This window comes from Pan paniscus, chromosome 20 (genome assembly GCF_029289425.2).
Source record: "Pan paniscus chromosome 20, NHGRI_mPanPan1-v2.0_pri, whole genome shotgun sequence".
Lineage (NCBI taxonomy): Eukaryota > Metazoa > Chordata > Mammalia > Primates > Hominidae > Pan > Pan paniscus.
In genome coordinates this window covers 15,322,936-15,343,803 of record NC_073269.2, presented here as the reverse complement: position 1 = coordinate 15,343,803, position 20,868 = coordinate 15,322,936, and the positions used below count along the sequence as shown (strand labels likewise).

The 20,868-nt window shown below is 54.4% G+C and overlaps 1 protein-coding gene across 4 annotated transcripts in view; it reads right to left on the bottom strand.

Annotated features, from left to right (window-relative positions):
* Window positions 1–20,805, bottom strand: part of PDE4A (phosphodiesterase 4A) — a 64,122-nt gene extending 43,317 nt beyond the window's left edge. For 2 of the 4 annotated variants that reach the window (XM_034945922.3, XM_055103454.2), the window contains exon 1: window positions 4,933–5,523. In XM_034945922.3, coding sequence (XP_034801813.1) covers window positions 4,933–5,252 — 320 coding nt within the window. In that variant the 5' untranslated portion in view covers window positions 5,253–5,523. Of the gene's footprint in view, window positions 1–4,932; window positions 5,524–8,148; window positions 8,355–9,027; window positions 9,975–20,673 lie in introns of those variants that run through there. The other 2 variants (XM_034945923.3, XM_055103455.2) reach the window with 2 other exon arrangements.
* Between the last annotated feature and the right edge of the window lie 63 nt (window positions 20,806–20,868).

Below are 20,868 nucleotides of genomic sequence, written 5' to 3'. Positions count from 1 at the left end.
TTTCCTTCCTTCCCTCCTTCCTTTTTTTTTTTTTTTTTTTTGACAGGGTCTCAGTCTCTCGCCCAGACTGGAGTGCAGTGGCCCAATCTCGGCTCACCGCAACCTCCGCCTTCCAGGCTCAACCAATTCTCCTGCCTCAGCCTCACCAGTAGCTGGGATTACAGGCATGCACCACTACCACCCGGCTAATTTTTGTATTTTTAGTAGAGACGGGGTTTCACCATGTTGGCCAGACTGGTCTCAATCTCCTGACCTCAAATAATCCACCCGCCTCAGCCTCCCAAAGTGCTGGGATTACAGGCATGAGCCACCGCGCCCAGCCAGATTTGAACTCTTTCATACTCCACAATGAAAAGAGTGGGCTCAGATGCCCTCACAATTCTGTTCTCACCCTGCCAGACTGTGGCTCTCCCAGGTCCAAAGCCCCAGTTTTCCTAAAGTCATAAGAGCCTGCAGTCAATCTGTTACCAATGAAATATGGGGCACCCTCCCCACCAGCCGGGTTTGCGGTTTGGGGGACGCCCCCTTTCTCTCTGCTGATGTCATTTGAGGAAGTACTTTCTCAGAACACCAGCTCCTGGCTGCCCAGCACCTACGTCAAACATATCAGCCTCACCACAGCCCTGGGGGTGGACAGTTCTTATTTTTCAGCCCCGTTTGACTGATGAGGAAACTGAGGCTCCGAGAGGCACAAACACTGACCCCAAGCCACACAGCGAGTCAGTGGGCAGGGCTGCCATGTGAATGTTACCCAGAGGTCTGCAGTGGAGCAGATCTGTTTTTTGTTTTTTGTTTTTTTTTTGAGACAGGGTCTCGCTCTGCTGCCAGGCTGGAGTGCAGTGGTGCCATCTCGACTCACTGCAACCTCTGCCTCCCGGGTTCAAGCGATTCTCCTGCCTCAGCCTCCCGAGTAGCTAGGATTACAGACGTGTGCCACCATACCCGGCTAATTTTTTTATTTTTAGTAGAAACAGGGTTTCACCATGTTAGCCAGGATGATCTTGAACTCCTGACCTCATTCGTGATCCGCCCACCTCGGTCTCCCAAAGTGCTCAGATTACAGAGCCACCGCGCCTGGCCGAGATCTGGTTTTTAACTCCTATTCTCACCTTCCTCGCTGTGTGACCTTGGGCAAGTCCCATGGTCTCTGTTTCCCGGGCAGGAAGCGCAGAGCCAAGAATGCTGGGGTTCACCGGCCTGCCGGGCAAGCGCGCAGAGGCGGGACGGGAACTCCACGGCTGCAACTTTTCGGCCAGGTTCCTCCCTGTCCTCCAGACGACAGTCCCCGCATCGTGTGGCAGGGGCTGGCGCATGGGGAAAGCGGCCTGGTCCCAAGCCCGGGAGGGCGAGGACCCCACACGCAGCCTGCGGTCAGCCGGCCTGGCGCCCGCTCTCCAGGACGCTCAATAAGCATAAAATAATAATACTGGGCGCCGCGACGGTGGCGGCGACTTTGCTTTGCTCCGGGACTGGCGGCGTCCCTGGAGCAGGTCCGCGCTCGGAGCGCACACCCAGGCTGTGCCTTCCTCGTCGTCCGGCAGAGGGCGCGCGGGGAGACCCGCTCCCAACCCACATCCAGGGACTTGGGAGCGCCAGGGACAAGGGGAAGGCGAGGACCCAAGTGGAGACAGAGACCAGCGACCAGACGGAGACCCCAGCTCGGCTGCCTCCACCTGCTCCTGGGGCCACACTGTGCCCCCACCTCGATGGGGAAGTTTTAGGGCCCAGGGAAGGGGGACGCAGGGTCCGTATGTTGGCCCCGTCCCCAGTTCAGACAGCTCCCCACCCCCACCACCAAAGTCCTCCTCTTCCTCCCTCTCCATCTGCCTCTTGACAGATCGTGGCTGTGCCGTGACTCAGCCGTCTCATACATCTTCAGGTCTGGAGGGGAGGTTTGGATGACATCTCCGGTTGGGGGTGGGCAGTGCCCTCTCTCTGGGGATTCCTTTGACCCAAATCGGGGAGCTCGCCGGACTCCTTTTGCAGTAGCTGGATGAACTCCAGTGTGGGGAGCACTGAATCCTGTATGTGCCCTGGTGAAAACCCCCTTTTTGAAGAAATGCCTGTTATAAGCATTGAGGTTGCCATCAGACACCTTCCTCCTTTTCCCTGGGAATGGGGGAGGACCCTGGCACTGATGCCAGCTATAGCCCACCCATCAGTCCCAGCTTTGGACCTCAGCACAGACACTGAAGGGTGCACAGGCCCACAGTGAAACAGAAACCCGAGTCTACGTGGGGATGTGGTTAAGGTTCCTGTTTTTTTCTACTCACCCTGGAGAAATGGGATCCACCCAGGTCCCCCCTCCTTAGTCCAGGTCCCTGAATGGAGATCTACTGATTATGTTAAGTCCTTTACACACATCTCCAAGCTCACAGAACCCTCAAAGTGACCCCCACATGGCAGTGCCAACAACAGCCCCACTCTACAGACTGGAAAATTAAGGCTCAGAGAGGGCAAGACACTTATACAAAGATGCACAGGAATTGGGCGGACCTGCGTTGCAATTCCAGCTCCCCCATCTCCTGGTTGTGTGAGTTTGGGTGAGAAAGAGAAAAGGTTTAGCTGGGTGCAGTGTCTCATGCCTGTAATCCCAGCACTTTGGGAGGCTGAGGGGTGGGCAGATCACCTGAGGTCAGGAGTTCGAGACCAGCCTGGCCAACATGGTGAAACCCCATCTCTACTAAAAATTCAAAAATTAGTCAGGTGTGGTGGTGGGCGCCTGTAATCCCAGCTACTCCGGAGGCTGAGGCAGGAGAATCACTTGAATCCGGAAGGCAGAGGTTGCAGTGAGCTGAGATCACGCCACTGCACTCCAGCCTGGGTGACAGAGGAGACTTCGTCAAAAAAAAAAAAAAAGAGAGAAAGGGTTTTGTCTCTGGGCTCCAGTTTCTCCATATGCCAGCAGGAATACCCTGCTGGAATACCCAGGGCACTGGGGATGAGGATGCATATGGAAAAGTCCCTGGCATGGAGCCGGAGGGTGAGCCATTGCGAGATGGATACCCACCAAAATAATGATGATTATCACCACTCAGCCACTGTCCCCTAAGACTCAGTGCCCCAGAGACCAGGCTAGGCGGAGTCCCTGGAGCCTTGCAAAGAAATGGGGCCTGGAACCTACTTCACTTCACCCACCCCTTGGTGTCTTAGGACAGTGACATGTGCCAGTTTGGCCCCCTGCCCCAGTTTTAGCATTTTCTGTTGATTCCAACTTTCTCTTCCTTCAGCCTCTCTCCAGTTCCCTTTGGGAAATGTCAGCCCATGTATGCTGGGCCCGTGACACTTGCTTCCTGGTGGGTACAAGGGTGCAGGGGGACTAGGGCTGGGGGGTGACCAGAACAGAGGTGGGGGTGGCCTGGAGGGCTGCAATGACTGCTGAAGACCCCCAAAGAGACTTAGGAAGAGTAGGGCTACATCTTAGAGAGGCCTCACTCAGGAGCTCCAGGGATAAGCAGCCCAAATCTGACCGTCTGGTGATATCCCCAGCAGTGGGGCATCCAGGTAGAGCACACGGGCAAAGCTGTCAGTTGCACACATCGCTGGAGCACAAGCAATCAGACCCTGGAGCACCATCAGAGCAGGAACAATAACTAAGAACACCAGGTGGTTAGAGGACACCAGTTCTTAGGATACACCAGGCAGAGGGAACACAGACCACATGTCAGAGCACCGACGCTCAGACGTGAGCACCTGGTGAAGACTAACACACAGCCACTGTGTTTCAATCACAGTGTCCAAGGAGCACAGACTGTTCCACGAACTCAATCACATTGTTCCCCAAGTGTAAACACCCCAGTGCCACAATCACTGCATGCCAGAAATGACTGTCACAATCACATTGTCCCTAGACCACCAACACCATTGCACAATCACTGTCCTAGGAGCAGAAAACAGTCACTCTATCCCAATCACTGCATCCCATGAGGCCACAGTCACCCTGTGACAGTCACAGCATTCTTGGAGCACACACAGTCACTGTCGCAAACCCTGTCCCAGAAACACACAGTCACACTACCCTGGAAATACACAGTCACACTGTCACAATTACACTGTCCCTGGAGGACACATAGTCATTGTGTCACCATCACAAGACCCCAGAAGCTCACACAGAGCACACAACTGAGGTAGCCACAGCTGGTCATACCCGGACAGCTGGAGCAAACGGAGGTCAGTCGGAGGATACCCTCAGAGGAGACCAAGCTCAACACACACGCATCCTCACTATGCTGTCACCTCTGCAGTCGGGGACTCCTTCCCTCTGTGCTGGGACTGCGCCCCCCCTCCACTGTTTCCTGCCTCTGAACAGCTACTTAACGCTAACACTCTTGCCCTGAGAGGGGAACTCCAATCTAACGCAAGGCTCCCAAAACAGTGCTCCCCCAAGAGGCACCCTCTGGATTTCTGACCCCAGCTGCTGCAGGAGGAGTCCACTAACATCCCCGCAATAGAGTCCTCCATCCCCTAGAAGGACCCTGAGAACACCCCACCCTGAAGTAAAGATCCTGGTCCTAGCAGGCACCCCCTTATGGAGTGCTCCAAGAGTACCCCAAACACTGCGAATCTAGCCCTCAGTATAGTGCCCCCAGGAAGGTCCCTCCAAGTGGTTCTCAGCTTAGCAGCTGTTCTGCACTGTCACCAAGAATACAGACCCCTAAATGTGCAGCCCCCTTCCCCAACCCAGACCTCGTTAACACCACGCGTAGCGTGGCGCCCCCTAAATGGACCCCAGGATGGGCTTCAGCAGGAAGCCTCCCGTAGAGCGCACAACCAGGGGCCAGGTCCTAGACGCCCCCGCAGCCGAATTCCCTCCGCCCCCGCCAGCCAAACCGACCCCACCCGCATCCTAGCGCCCCCTGCGGCCGGCAGCTCGAGTTGCCTCCTCCCTGCGCGCCCATCCGTTCCGCGCGTATCCGCCGCGGGGAGTCTTACCGCCTGCTGCTGCCTCCGCCCGCGCCGCCGCTGCCGGTGCCAGTGCCATGGAAGGACGAGGGCCAGGACATGCGGGTCGTGCGCAGGCCGGGCCGGTCGCTGGTGTCCATGGCATCGGCGCGCTCTATGGGCCGGTGCGGCTGCCGCTCCGGCTCGGCGCGCTCCGCGCTGTCGGAGTAGCCGCGCTGCTGGATACGGATGGGGGTCCGAGGCTGCCGCCACAGGTGCTGGGGGGGAGGCTTCAGGGTGGCCTGGCCCTCCCGGGGCCCGGGCAGTGACAGAGACAGGCTCCTTTCCGAGGGGACGGTCGGGGGTTCCATGGCGCCGGCCCCCACTTGCGCCCCGGGGGGCCCTGGCCCTTCCAACCTACACCCCGCTCAGCTGCGCGCAAGCCAGCGAGCCCAGGGCCCCGCGGGTGCGCCCGGCCGCGGTAGGGCCATGGCGCCCCGGGGACAGACCCGGGGGCGCTGCGGGCCAATCGCCCCCGGGCCGGGCTCTGCAGCTTCCTTTCGGCGCCTGGAGCTCTGCTCAGTGCCGGGCGGCGCTCTCCGCGCTCCGCGCTCCGCGCTCCGCGTTCCGCGCCCCGCTCGGCGCCAGCCCCGGCTCCTCCGCCCCGTCCCGCCCCTCCCCGCCCCCCGCCCGCCGCGGCTGTCAGCGCCGCCCCCCTCCTCCTCCGTCCGGGCCAGCGGGGGGCAGCTACCTAAGGAGGGGGGCCCTTCCCGCCCACGCAGATCCCCGCTCCGGGCTGGGAGGGGGCGCTGGAACTCGTCTGTCTTCAAAGCACCCTGCTTGGCCGCGGCGCGCACAGGCACGAAGGAGTTAAACGGTTAATCCGATCTGGAAGCAGACACCGGACTGGTTGCCAGAGTGTCAGTCAGTCGGTCCATCATGGCGAGGGCGGAGTCCGGTGCTGGCGTGTCCTCGCCGCTACCCCTGGCCGGGGGTAGTTTTTGAGGAGTGGTCCTAGTGCCACCGGCGCGGTGCCTGCAGCGGGCGGCGGCAGAGTGTGTGGGATCTCCTGTCTGTGCGTCGGAGGATAGTGATGGTGCGGGCCCGGGGCGGGATGTGCGCGCACGTGGCCTCTTCCGAGGGTTGTCTGTGTTTTCAGTGTCGGCTGGAAGTGTGTGTGCGCACGTGGTTGGCTGCTGTTGTCTGCCCGTTTCTCTGGATTTGGCTGTGTGTATAACTGTGTGTGTCTGTGGGTGAAGGATGTGTGCGCACATGTGCTACCTATTTGGAGGATGTGCATCCCTACGTGGTCTTTTTCAGGTGGCCTGGGGACTGTGAATGTGTTCTCAAGCGCTTGGATGCGTTTGTGGTCGGTGTGTGCTTGCGGAGTTGTGCACGCGATTCGGCCTCTGTCGTCTGACTGTAGTGTCGGAGGGCGTCTATGTATGTTAGTGTGTGCGTGTGCGTGAGTGTATGTGTGTGGTCGGCCTGGGGCCTCTGGGGTGTTTCTGGGGTGTGTCCCATTGGTTCCCTTGTGGCTCCAGGAAGACACCCTGTGGCGGATACCGCAGCTGCCGGCCCACCGCTCTATACATCGCTGCCTCTTCTAAAGCGCTTCTGCGAGAGGTAAACTGAGGAAGGTCCCAGGTAGCCGCGGAGCGCACCCCCGTGCCCTTTTCAGGCGAGTAAACAGGCGAGCCTCCTCCCTGCGGCCCCCGCCAGCAGAGCCCCCCTTCCGGCACCTAAATCGGGAGTCGCCGTGACTCACGCTCCCGCCTCCCCCAGCGCCGCGCCGAGCGAGCAAGCAGAGAGCGAGCGGGATCCGAGTGCGCCCCCATCCCCCTCAACCCCCCCTAAGGATGGCTGCTGGGCGGGGGGAGTGCACGCGCCCGCGTGTCCCACTGCCCCCCCCCCACGCCGATAAGAGCTCGAACGCGAAACTGCTCTGCTGCGCGACCCGGGGACCAGACCCCTGCCCCCGTGCGCCCCCTGTCACGGGCTCCCCAGGGCACGCGATGCCGTCTGCCACCGCCCTCCCCCCGCGCCCTTCTCCTTATTTGAAAAAAAAAAAAAAAGACTGCCGGTCTTCAACCCCCACAGCCACTTTTCTCCCCGCCAGAGGGGGCTCCCGGCGTGGGCGAACGCCGAGCAAAAACCGGCCCCCCCATCAGCAGCCGCCGGGTATTCCAAGGGCCAAAACTGTGTTCCCCACTTCTCTCAGGAACACCCCCCCCATTACACACTCAAAACGGCTTCTAGGGAATTTGCAGGGGCTGTGAGTTCTCCCCAGATCATATTTGAGAGTCCTGGGCTGGGCCAAATTCTTGGCGGGGGTATGCTGTAACGTTGGTTAGAGATCTGGAAGCGGGTGGGAGTGCGTAATGTGAGGTGGGTGGGGGTGTCAGGACACAGCTGGGGTTGCGGAAGAAGGAGGAAACGAGGAGCGGTGGCCTGAGCTGGGGGATAAACTGATCTGGACCTGAGGCTAGTGGGATGGGCGTGGGGAGGTATAATTAAGCAGCTCCAGGGGCGAGAGACAGTCACTTGCTCTCCCTATCTGGAAATGAACCATTGGACCATGACGGAAACAGAGACCCTGGAACCCTCCAATTGAGTAGATGGGGGTGGGGGTGGATTGGAACTGCCGAAAGCGGTGACCAGAGGAGGGCATGGGGGCAGGGGCCGGCCAGAAGCCAGGACCAGCTCAGCTGTCTGACTTTCCAGCTCATTCTTGAACCAAGAGGGGGGTTGAGTACTCTGGGAAACTGGTTGGGTACCTGGAAGGTCCCCAGATGAGAATCAGCAGGAGGTGCTGTGTGAACCCAGAGCTCGCAGATATTTCTCACATCTCCCCAGGAGAAAGAAAAATGCTAGTCCAGACCCCTTCCAAGACTCCACCATCCCCTTCAAGGCGGAGAAGAAACCTGATCCTCCCAGGCGGGGACATGAAAGCCGGTGCACAGCCGCCTGATCAACCTGCCCCAGCTCTGTGAATATGGGAGCATCTTGGGGGCTGGAGACATGACACCCCTTTCCTCAGTCCTGCCCCTTGCTGACTCAGGCAGCTGGAAAATGAAATAAGGGGTTCCTAGAGCCTGCGAAGGTTGCCTTGGGGTAGGGGTGTCACAGCCCGCCACAGGACAAGTTGCAGCTAGTTTTGCAAACGGCAGGGAGCATGGAGATCGGGAAGGGCTGGTGGCCGGACCTAGCCCAGTTGGCACTGTGCCTCCCCAACCCACCTCCCACTCTGCTCCCTCTCCTACCTACCTGTCGTTCTCGGCCCTGGTGATGGAAATCCGCGGTGGGATCAGCAGCGGCAGGGTGGTGGGCCGTGGCGGCAGAGGGACCCCAGGGTCCGAGGGCTCAGGCTGGGCCCAGCCCAGGCCAGGACCGGACGAGAGGCGGCGGCGAGGGCGACGCAGGTCGGCCCCCAGCATGTTGGCACGGTCGGATTCGGGGGTCTCCCTCGACCTCTGGGGAGGGACAAAGTGGAATAGGGGCGTGGCCTGGCTGGGAAGCTCTGAGCCCCTCTCCCCAAGAACACCCCTACCTAGCTGTCTAAGGGAGTAGTTAATGGCGTTATAGGCTCCCCTTCACGTGTGAGCCACTCGCTGACCCCTCACACAGAGGGTGCCCTGCCATCCCTTAGGTCTGAGAGTGCCCCTTCTCAGCCATAATTTTTGTGGGGTCCCCTCTCGATGCCCCAGCCTTGGGGTCTGTCACATCTAGACATTCTGACTCAAGTGTGAGACCTCTCTAACACATCAGCTTTTTAGGGTCTCTTCCCAACCTCCACGTCTAAGAGGGCCCCTCTTGGTCTTAATGTCAATGCCCCCCTCCCATCCCTCACATCTGAGACTCTCAAGACCTCACCACCCCTAGCGCCCCCTCCCACCTCCTCGCCAAAATCCTCTCCTCATTTGAGAAGCCTCTGCCTGCTGTCCCTGGGCCGGCTGAGAGCCTCTTAATCAGGGCAGCAGGAGAAAAAATGGAATCAAGGGGGTAAACTGAGGCACGAGGGGACCAAACTCCTCACAGCTTGGAGGTAGTGAAGCCACGTTCAGGAAATAGCCGTGGTCACTAGAGGGCGCTAGTCTCCCCCCAGGGGCGAAGCCCCGCCCCTAGCCCAAGCCCCTCCTCTCGCACCTCGTCCCCGGTCCCTGCCACGGACAGGGCACTGCGACTCCTCTTCATCTCGCCAACCTAGCGCGCCGTTGGGACTGCGGTGGCCATGTCGGCAGGGCCAGGGCCTCCTGCAAGACCAAGCCAAACGCATCTGCCATCAGTGCCCCAGGGCTCCCCCTGCCGGTCGGGCCTAGAACCCGCCCCCGCCACTTGCCTATTGCCTCTCCTGGGGCGTGACGTCAGCGGACTGACGCACCACCAATGTGGTGACGTCGCCCCCGTTGCCAGGGCGACAGCTGACGCACGGCTGGGCTCCTGACGGCGTCAATGCCGGGGTTGGCCACTGGGGGGCCGAGAGCCTCCGGGCCCGGGTCGCCCCAGCCCCCACCCTTCCTCCCGCGGGGGCTTCCCCGGCTCGGGGATCCCGCAGAAAAAACTGGGAGCTCCCAGAGCTGGCCGCGTGCGGCGCGTGGTCCGAGCCGGGGGCCGGAGGAAGCGTCTCCTCCGAGCTGTTGGGCTTTTAAGCCTTAAACCCGAAATAGCTCCGATGTGCGGGGGCCGGGCGCAGAGAGACGGCGGCTTGGGCACAGATGGGGGACGCACAGGCAGAGGCGCGTGGAGACAGACAGGGACGTGTGGAAATAGAAACAGACAGACAGGGACACAGACGCCGTTCCCGAAGACGGGTGCGCTCTGCAGCCACCGATCCTTGTCTGAAATGCTTGGGGGAGGGAGAGGCTGGCTTACTTTACCTTGGCACCCAGGCGCTGAAGATTATTGCTGTGCGGCCATGGGTCAGTGTCTTAAACTCTGTGAGCCTCAGTTTCTTTTCTGTGAAATGGAATGATATTCCCTACAGGGTCCATGTGAGAATGAAATGAGATCAAACCATATTGAACAGAATAGTGTCTGGCACTCAGTAAATGTTTAATAAATGGTAACATCTGACCCTGTGGGAGCCTGTTAGAACTCGATTCAGATCATGATCTTCCTCTACTCAGAGCCCTAATAGCTCTTACCTCACTCAGAGGAAAAGTCAAAGTCCTCGCGTGGCCCACACAGTCCTGCTAGATAACGCCCAGTCACCTTCCTGCCCTCAGCTCCAGCCACACTGGTCTAGCTGTTTCTGGACACAGCAAGCATGCTGGTGCCTCAGGCCCTTTGCACTTTCAGTTCTGTCCACCTGGAACTCTTCCCCCAAATATCCGCAGGTTGGCCAGATGCGGTGGCTCAGGCCTGTAATCCTAGCACTATGGAAGGCCAAAGCAGGTGGATCACTTGAGGTCAGGAGTTCGAGACCAGCCTGGCCAACATCGTGAAACCCCATCTCTACTAAAAATACAAAAATCAGCCGTGCGTGGTGGCAGGCGCCTGTAGTTCCACCTACTTGGGAGGGTGAGGCAGGAGACTCGCTTGAGCCTGGGAGGTGGAGGTTGCAGTGAGCCGAGATCGGGCCACTGCACTCCAGCCTGGGCAACAGATCGAGACTCCATCTCAAAAAAAAAAAAAAAAAAAAAATCCGCAGGTCCCTTACCTCTTTTAGGTCTTTGCTTATATCTCATCCTTTCAGGCATTTCTTTCTTTCTTACCCCACCCCCACTTAAAATTATAATACAACCTCCTAGGACTTCTGGTTCCCCCTTTTCCCGCTCTTCCCCCCTCATACCACACTATGTAATTTATTTATTACATTTATTGTCTGTGTCTCCTCACACCGGAATATTAGCTGCAGGAGGGCACAAAAACTTTGTTTAATTATTATGTTAACAATAATGTAGTATTATTCTTTACTATCTCCTGAGTGTCCTGAACAGAATCCGGAACATAATAGGCTTTTAATAACCTGTTCAATGTCAGGTTATTATTGAGAGCCTGATAGTGTAATGTTCCTAACAGTTCTACTGTGTACTAGCTGGTTTATCCCCTACTTTGGTTCTTTTGTTTCTATTTTTTAAATAGAGACTGGGGTCTCACTATGTTACCCAGGCTGGTCTCAAACTCCTGAGCTCAAACTAAAGCTCAAACTCAAAGTGCTGGAATTACAGGTGTGAGCCATCACACCCAGCCTAGTTCTTATTTCTTTATTTTTTTAAATATTTTTATTTATTTATTTATTTATTTGAGACAGGGTCTCACTCTGTTGCCCAGGCTGGAGTGCAGTGGCACCATTGCACAGCTCACTGCAGCCTCGATTTCCCAGGCTCAGGCTATCCTCCCACCTCAGCCTCCAGAGTAGCAGCTGGTACTACAGGCACGCGCCATCATGCCTGGCTAATTTTTGTTTTTGTTGTTTTGTAGAGATGGGGTCTTGCCATGTTGCCCAGGCTGGTCTCAAACTCCTGGACTAAAGTGCTCGTCACACCTCAGCCTCCCAAAGTGCTGGGATTACATGAACCCATGTTCATGCTGGGCATGAACCACTATGCTCAGTCTGGTTCTTATTTCTTTTTCTTGCCTTATTGCCTTAGCTAGCACTTCAGTTCAATGTAAATTAATGGAAACTAATGTAAACATCATTTCTTCAACCTAGCCTTTAGCACCTGGTGGGCCCTCAACAGACATTTGTTGAACAAATGGATGAATGTATAAAGATAGCTTAGGCCAGGCACGGTGGCTCACGCCTGTAATCCCAGCACTTTGGGAGGTCAGGAGATCGAGACCATCCTAGCTAACACGGTGAAACCCCACCTCTAGTAAAAATACAAAAAATTAGCCGGGCCCGGGGGCGGGTGCCTGTAGTCCCAGCTGCTCGGGAGGCTGAGGCAGGAGAATGGTGTGAACCCGGGAGGCAGAGCTTGCAGTGAGCTGAGATCACGCTACTGCACTGCAGCCTGGGTGACCTGGGTGACAGAGCGAGACTCCGTCTCAAAAAAAAAAAAAAAAGATAGCTTAAAGGTCACCTCCATTTTTCAGCCAGACTGCCCCAGTCCATGTTCTGGGCCCCCACTGCAGGTTTTCCTACCCCCATTAAAGCACTCGCCACTCTGATTGTAACCTGTATTCTCCAGCAAACAGAGCAAGAAATGGTACCCATTCATTGTGGCCCTCAGCCTCGACCTCCTGGGCTAAAGCAGTCCTCCCACCTCAGCCTCCTGAGTAGCTGGGATTACAGGCACACACCACCATGCCCAGCTAATTTTTGTTTTTTGGGTTTTTGTTTGTTTGTTGTTTTGTTTGTTTTTTTGAGACAGAATCTTGCACTGTCGCCCGAGCTGAAGTGCAATGGCACAATCTCAGCTCACTGCAACCTCTGCCTCCCAGGTTCAAGTGATTCTCCTGCCTCAGCCTCCTGAGTAGCTGGGATTACAGGCACCTGCCACCACGCCTGGCTAATTTTTTGTATTTTTAATAGAGACGGGGTTTCACTATGTTGGTCAGGCTGATTTCAAATTCCTGACCTCATGATCCACCTGCCTTGGCCTCCCAAAGTGCTAGAATTACAGGCGTGAGCCACCACGCCTGGCCTTAATTTTCGTATTTTTTGTAGTGATGGAGTTTCACCATGTTGCCTAGGCTGGTCTGGAACTCCTGGGCTCAAGCAAACCTCCCACCTCGACCTCCCAAAGTGCTGGGATTACAAGCATGGGCCACCATGCCTGGCCTAAAAAGTAAACATGTTTTAATAAAAAAAAAAAAAAAAGAGAGAGAAAGAAGCTGCAGCAAGTTACCCAGAAGAAATCTAGCTAAAATTATTGATGAAGGTGGCTACAATCAACAACAAATTGTTCAGTGTAGACAAAATAGTCTTTTTTTTTTTTTTTTTGAGATGGAGTGTCGCTCTGTCGCCCAGGCTGGAGTGCAGTGGCGCGATCTTGGCTCACTGCAAGCTCCACCTCCTGGGTTCACGCCATTCTCCTGCCTCAGCCTCCCAAGTAGCTGGGACTATAGGCACCTGCCACCATGCCCGGCTAATTTTTTTTTTTTTTTTTGTATTTTTAGTAAAGACAGGGTTTCACTGTGTTAGCCAGGATGGTCTCGATCTCCTGACCTCATGATCCACCCACCTCAGCCCCCCGAAGTGCTGGGATTACAAGCGTGAGCCACAGCTCCTGGTCTATTTTTTTTTTTTTTTTCTGAGTCAGAGTCAGGGGGATGGGAAGAGCCTGTTGCTCAGACTGGAGTGCAATGGCGAGATTGCAGCTTACTGCAACCTCCACCTCCCAGGTCAAGCGATTCTCATGCCTCAGCCTCCGGAGTAGCTGGGATTACAGGTGCGTGCCACCACGTCTACCTAATTTTTTGTATTTTTATAGAGATGGGGTTTCACCATGTTGCCCAGTCTGGTTTCTAATTCCTAGGATTATAGGCGTGAACCACGGCGCCTGCCCAACAAAATAGTCTTCTATTGGAAGTAGATGCCAACTAGGACTTTCACCCTAGAGAGAAGTGAAGTCAATGACTGGCTTCAAAGGACAGCCTGACTCTTGTTAAGGGCTAATGCAGCTGGTGGCTTTCGGTTGAAACCAATTCTCTTTTACTATTCTGAAAATCCTGGGGACCTTTAGAATGATGTTAAGTGTACTTGGCCTCTGCGCTATAAATAGAACAACAAAGCCTGGGTGACAGCACATCTGTTTACTGAATATTTTAAGCCGACAGTTGAGACTTCCTGTGCAGAAAAAAGTTTCATTTCAAAATATGACTACTCATTGTCAATGCAACTGGTCACCCAAGAGCTCTGATGGAGATGTACAAGGAGATGTTTTCATGCCTGCTAACACAGCGTCCATTCTGCAGCCCACTGATCAAGGAGTACATTTGACTTTCAAGTATTATTATTATTATCTTATTTATTTATTTATTTTGAGACTGAGTCTTGCTCTGTCACTCAGGCTAGAGTGCAATGGTGCCATCTCAGCTCACTGCAACCTCTGCCTCCTGGGTTCAAGAGATTCTCCTGCTTCAGCCTCTCAAGTAGCTGGGATTACAGGTGCCCATGACCACGCTAGGCTAATTTTTGTATTTTTAGTAGAGACGGGGTTGTACCGTGTTGGCCAGGCTGGTCTTGAACTCCTGACCTCAAGTGATCCACCTGCCTTGGCCTCCCAAAGTGTTGGGATTACAGGCGTGAGCCACCACGCCCGACCTGTTCTCCTATTTTTAAAAATTGCCACAACCACCCCAACCTTCAGCAACCACCACCCTCATCAGTCAGAAGCCATCAACATTGAGGCAGGACCCTCCACCAGGAAAAAGATTATGACTTGCCGAAGGCTCAGATGATGGTTAGCTTTTCTTAGCAATACAGGTTTTTTTGTTTTTGTTTTTGGTTTTTTTTCAAACAGGGTCTCACTCTATCACTTAGGCTGGAGTACAGTGGCGTGATCTCGGCTCACTGCAATCTCCGCCTCCGGGGTTTAAGCGATTCTCCTGCCTCGGCCTCTGGAGTAGCTGGGACTACAGGCATGCACCACCATGCCCAGCTAATTTTTGTATTTTTTGGTAGAGATGGGGTTTCACCATGTTGGCCAGGCTGGTCTCAAACCCTTGGGCTCAAGTGATCTGCCTGCCTCAGCCAAAGTGCTGGGATTATAAGCGTGAGCCACCACACCCGGGCAGCAATAAAGTTTTTAAGGTTTTTCTGTTTTGTTTTTGAGACAGGGTGTCACTCCGTTGTACAGGCTGGAGTGCAGTGCTGTGATCATAGCACACTGCAGCCTTGTCCTCCTGGGCTCAAGCTATCCTCTCACCTCAGCCTCCCAAGTAGCTGGGACCACAGGTGAGCACCAACATGCCCAGCTAATTTTTAAATTTTTTTCGTAGAAATGAGGTCTCACTATGTTGCCCAAGCTAATAAAGTATTTTAAAATTAAGGTATATGCATTGTTGTTTTAGACATAATGCTATTGCATACTTAATATACATATGGTATAGTGTCAGCATAATTTTTACATGCACTAGGAAACCAAAAATTTTTTGTATCACTTTATTGTGATACTCGCTTTATTGTGGTAGTCTAGAACTGAACTCACAGTATCTCTCAGCTCTGCCTGTATACTTTAGAGCAAATTACTCAGCCTCTCTGGCCCTCAGTTTTGTCATCTGTAAAATAGGAATAATATTCACACCCATCTGATGGGGTTGTTGTGAGGATGAAGTGAAGTAATGCATGTGAATTTATTTCTGTTCCCTTTTTTTTTTTTAAATTGAGACAGTCTCGCTCTGTTGCCAGGCTAGAGTGCAGTGGCACAATCTCAGCTCACTGCAACCTCTGCCTCCTGAGTTCAAGTGATTCTCCTGCCTCAGCCTCCCAAGTAGCTGGGACTACAGGTGCGCACCACCACACCCAGCTAATTTTTGTACTTTTAGTAGAGACGGGGTTTCACCATGTTGGCCAGGATAGTCTCAATCTCTTGACCTCATGATCTGCCCGCCTCAGCCTCCCAAAGTGCTGGGATTACAGGCGTGAGCCACCATGTCTGGCCAACCCACCAGCCCCTTTGCTGTTCTTCAAACACCTAGAACATATTCAGACCTCAGATATCCTGATGCTTTTCCCATCCCCCTGACTCCGCTTGTGTTTTCTTTTTCTTTTTCTTTCTTTTTTTTTTTTTCTTGAGACAGAGTCTCGCTTTGTTGCCCAGGCTGGAGTGCAGTGGCGCGATCTCAGCTCACTGCAAGCTCCGCCTCCCGGGTTCACGCCATTCTGCTGCCTCAACCTCCCGGGTTCACGCCATTCTCCTGCCTCAGCCTCCCGAGTAGCTGGGACTACAGGCGCCTGCCACCACTCCCAGCTAATTTTTTGGGTTTTTTTTTTAGTAGAGACGGGGTTTCACCATGTTAGCCAGGATGGTCTCGATTTCCTGACCTCGTGATCCACCCACCTCGGCCTCCCAAAGTGCTGGGATTACAGGCGTGAGTCACCGCGCCCAGCCCTGCTTGTGTTTTCTTTGCCTTAGACTTATAATTTTTTTCTTTTTTTGAGACAGAGTTTAGCTCTTGTCATCCAGGCTGGAGTGCAATGGTGTGATCTCAACTCACTGCAACCTCCGCCCCCAGGGTTCAAATGATTCTCCTGCCTCAGCCTCCTGAGTAGCTGGGATTACAGGCGCCTGCCACCACGCGCAGCTAATTTTTGCATTTTCAGTAGAGATAGGGTTTCGCCATGTTGGCCAGGCTGGTCTCAAACTCCTGGCCTCAAGCAATTCCCCTGCCTTAGCTTCTCAAAGTGTTGGGATTACAGGCGTGAGCCACTGCGCCCGGCCTATTGTTTGTAATTTTGAAGAGGAACCCTGCGTGTGCATTTTCCCTAGGTTCTGCAAATTCTGTTGCTCAAAGTCTCAAGGATTTGTGAAATGAAGAAAGCAATGAAGAAGATGATGTTGGAGGGGTCCAGCCGGCCAGGCAAGAGAGGCAGAGACATGCCCCTTACTGCTGTCAGGACACAAGTGCACATTTGCGGCAATCAGCCCTGGCTGCAGCCCAGGCGAGGGAGGCAGGGCCCAGGAGTGCTCAGGGTGGAGGGATGCCTCTAAGCCTGCCTTCTCCTTCCCTGGACAGCAGGCCGCTGGAGATGGGGGTCCAGATGGCAGCACAGGCTGCTCTGGACAGCTGGCATCAGGCTCAGGCCACGAGAGTCCTTTTCCCCCACCCATGTTGTCAGCACCGTCAGCTACCAGCCCAGCCTGGGAGCCACTGGCCTGGCCTGGCAGAGGAGAGCTGATGTCACCCAGCCCGACATCCCGCCCACTCCCCACTTCCTTCAACAGAAGGATGTGGCGATGTGCAGCAAATAACAGGGAAGTGAGAATAAAAGCCCCTGCCCACACCATGGCCCTGAATATTCACGGCTGCCCAAGCTCCATGCTCAAAGCTGACGCAGGTCTTGGAAGGATTGTGAAGGGCTCCAGGCATGTGTGCATGTGTGTGCAAATACATGCATATATGTGCATGAACTTCATACCTGGCTGTGCATGTGCAAATGGGCTGGTGGAACCTTCTGTGAGTCTAAGTGTTGCATGGTTGAAACCGAATTGTACCCGCAGGAATCTATGTGTCAGGGCAATACCACATCGGTCTATGTGAATAAGAGGTTGGCTGTGCCTGTGTGACTGTAATATGAATGTGTAGGTGTGTGGGGGTGTCACTGTGTGAAGATGCAGCGGAAAACAGTATTTCACAGTGCCTAGAAATGCAGGTTCCGGGGGCTGGGCGCAGTAGCTCACGCCTATATTCCCAGCACTTTGGGAGGCCAAGGCAGGGGAATCGCTTGAGGCCAGCAGTTTGAGACCAGTGAGGGCAACATAGCGACACCCCATCTCTTTTCTTTTCTTTTTTGAGGCAGGTCTCCTGCTGTTGCCTGGGTTGGTATGCAGCGGTGCGATCATAGCTCACTGCAGCCTCCAACTCTTGGAGACCCCGTCTTTAAAATGAAATGAAAAAAAAATTAGCCATGTGTGGTGCTGTGCACCTGTAATCCCAGCTACTCAGGAGGCTGAGGCAGGAGGATTGCTTGAGCCCAGGAGTTTGAGGCTGCAAGTGAGCTGCGATTGCCACTGCACTCCAGCTTGGGTGACGGAGTAAGATCCTGTCTTTAAAAAGAAAGGAGGGCTGGGCGCAGTGGCTCATTGGGAGCACTTTGGGAGGCCAAGACAGTCGGATCACCTGAGGTTGGGAGTTTTCAACCAGCCTAGCCAATATGGTGAAACCCCATCTCTACTAAGAATACAAAAAATTCCCTGGGTGTGGTGGCGCGTGCCTGTAATCCCAGCTACTCGGGAGACTGAGGCAGGAGAATCACTTGAATCCGGGAGGCAGAGGTTGCAGTTAGCCAAGATCGAGCCACTGCATTCTAGCCTGGGCGTGACAGAGTGAGACTCTGTCTCAATTAAAGAAAGAAAGGAAGGAAGGAAGGAAGGAAGGAAGGAAGGAAGGAAGGAAGGAAGGAAGGAAAAAGAGTTCGTGTCCTTTGCAGGGACATAGATGAAGCTGGAAACCATCATTCTCAGCAAACTAACACAAGAACAGAAAACCAAACACCGCATGTTCTCACTCATAGGTGGGAGCTGAACAATGAGAACACATGGACACCAGGAGGGGAACATCACACACTGGGGCCTGTTGGGGGGTGGGGGGCTAGGGGAGGTATAACATTAGGAGAAATACCTAATGTAGATGACAGGTTGATGGGTGCAGCAAACCACCATGGCACGTGTATACCTGTGTAACAAACCTGCACGTTCTGTACATGTATCCCAGAACTTAAAGTATAATAAATAAATTAATTAGTTAAAAAAAGGAAGAAAGAAAAAAGAAATGCAGGTTCCAGGTTTAAATCTCTGCTCAGCCACTCAGTCCCCATGGCCACTTTTCTGTGATGTGTATTAGTGGGATTATGTTTGGGTTTGAGTGTGTGTGTGCTGAATTCAGCTTCTGCAGGAAGTCTTTCTAAACACCCAGCCACACCCTCTATTTCCATCAGTATCCTAATAACAATGTGTCATTATATCTTTTTGATCATGTTATTTCATTTCAGTTTCCTCCACTAAATGTCAGCTCCACTGGGGCAGGGAGTTTTGTTCTGTTAATTGCTGTGTCCCTGGCACCTGGTACATAGTAGGTGCTGAATAAATATTGAATAGATGAAAGCAGTGCTGTGTCTATATGCTATGTGGGGAAGAGTGGGCACTGGCTGGACACCATGAGTTCCTGGGCACACAGTGCTCAGTTCTGGTCTCTGTCCACAGCTGTTCACAACCCTTGCTTTAACCACCTTCTTTTTTTTTTTTTTTTTTTTTTTTTGGTGAGACAGAGTCTCACTCTGTCTCCCAGGCTGAAGTGCAGTGACGTGATCATGGCTCACTACAGCCTCGACCTCCTGGGCTCAAGTGATCCTCCCACCTCAGCCTCCCAATTATCGGGATTACAGATGTGAGCCATCGTGCTGGGCCCATCTTCAATTTTGTAGAAATGTTGACATTCTGGGATTCACTGTCTCCTGTATCAAATTCAAGGGAGCGGGGGTGGATTGGTTTATGCTAAGCCTTCTTCCTAATCTACAGTTCTAGAATCTAGTCTTAAACTAATCCCCTCTTTAATTCATTTAAGATTTTTTTTTTTTTTTGAGTTTTGCTCTTGTCACCCAGGCTGGAGTGCAATGGCACTATCTCAGCTCACTGCAACCTCTGCCTCCCGGGTTCAAGCCATTCTCCTGCCTCAGCATCCTGAATAGCTGGGACTACAGGCGTGTGCCACCATGCCCAGCTAAGGATTTATTTTTTGTTTTTATTTTTTTTTAGAGATGGGTGTTGCTGGGATCCTCCAGCCAGCCTCCCGAGTAGCTGGGACTACAGGCTCACACCAGGGTGCCACACTCATTCAACATTTATTGAGCACCTACTGTGTGCCAGGCACTGTTCTAGACCTGATCCTGCCCTCATGGAGCTCAGACCCAAGGAGGAAGGCAGGCAGGATCCAGAAGTCTTACTTAATCTGTTTTTTTTTTTTTTTTTTTCTGACAGAGTCTTGCTCTGTCACCCAAGCTGGAGTGCAGTGGTGTGATCTTGGCTCACTGCAACCACCGCCTCCCGGGTTTAAGCAATTCTTCTGCCTCAGCCTCCCAGGTAGCTGGGATTACAGGCGCCTGCCACCACGCCCGACTAATTTTTGTATTTTTAGTAGACATGGGGTTTCACCATGTTGGCCAGGCTGGTCTTGAACTCCTGACCTCAAGTGATCCGCCTGCCTCGGCCTCCCAAAGTGCTAGGATTACAGGCGTGAGCCACTGTGCCCAGCTTCTCCTTTAATCTTGAGTGCCTTTCCCTAGTCTCTCTCTGTCCGAGGACAGAATTTTAGTCTTCACAGTCTGAAATCACCCGCGGGGATTTGTATGTTTATACAGGGATCCTGCTCCCTCACTAGCCAGGAGCAGGGACCCCTCTGGGTTTGTTGGTTGCTGCTGCCCCAAAGCCTGGTCACAGTGCCCAGTACATCGTAAGTAGACACTTGGGAAAGAGATGTGAAATGAGCTAATAAATAAAATGATGGCGCAAAAGCAGGCTCCGCGAGCACGATTTCGCGGAATCCTAGGTGTGTGTCATTACCCACTTTGCAGAGGAGGAAATTGAGACTCAGGAAGGCAAAGCCGCCTGCCGGGCCCCACCGCAGCTCAGTGGTATGTGGCTATGGGATGTAGCAGAAGAAGCAAGGGTAGCCCCAAAAAGCGTTCCCAATTCCCGCAAACCTCCCCCCCGCCCCCGACACACACACAGGCAGGAGAGACATAGCAGGGTTTGCACCGATGGGGGTGGGATGGGGACCGGGGACAGAGGGACAGTGCAAAGCAACTTAGGGGTCTCTCTCCTCAGTCCCCAGGGCTGGAGGTGCTGTGCTGGCAGATTAGGAAATGCTTGGCGTTGATGGGGAAGCTTCCGGCGCCCTATCCCCAGTTCTGGAAGCTGAGGCTCCGGGAACCCTGTTTTGCTGAAGCTGGGCAGCTCCAGTCTCCAGAGCCAGGAAGAGACCCCCGCGCCTGTCCAGGAATCCCCGACATCTGGGATTCTCTCCAAACACCCCCAGGCTGATGACGGGGCCGAAGCCCTAAAGGGCATACGGTGGGGGTGGGGGTACGACTTTCCTGGGGAGCCGGGGAACCCCCTACCGTCCTGGCCCCCTCCCACTGTGGCACCGTGTCCCCCTCCCCACCGCAGCTCGCAGCCCCAAGCTTACCTTGCGGGGGGGCCTGGGGAGGGGATGCCCCGCCCTCCCTGGCCTGGGGGGCGGGAGGGGACGGGGGTGTCCAGACCCTTTGTTTGCTGGTGTGTGAGTGTGTATGTGTGTGTGCGATTGTGAGAGCCGCCGGGGTGTGGGTCCGTGCGCGCGCGTGCCCGGGCCGTGACGGCCACTGATGTGCTGGACTGCCAG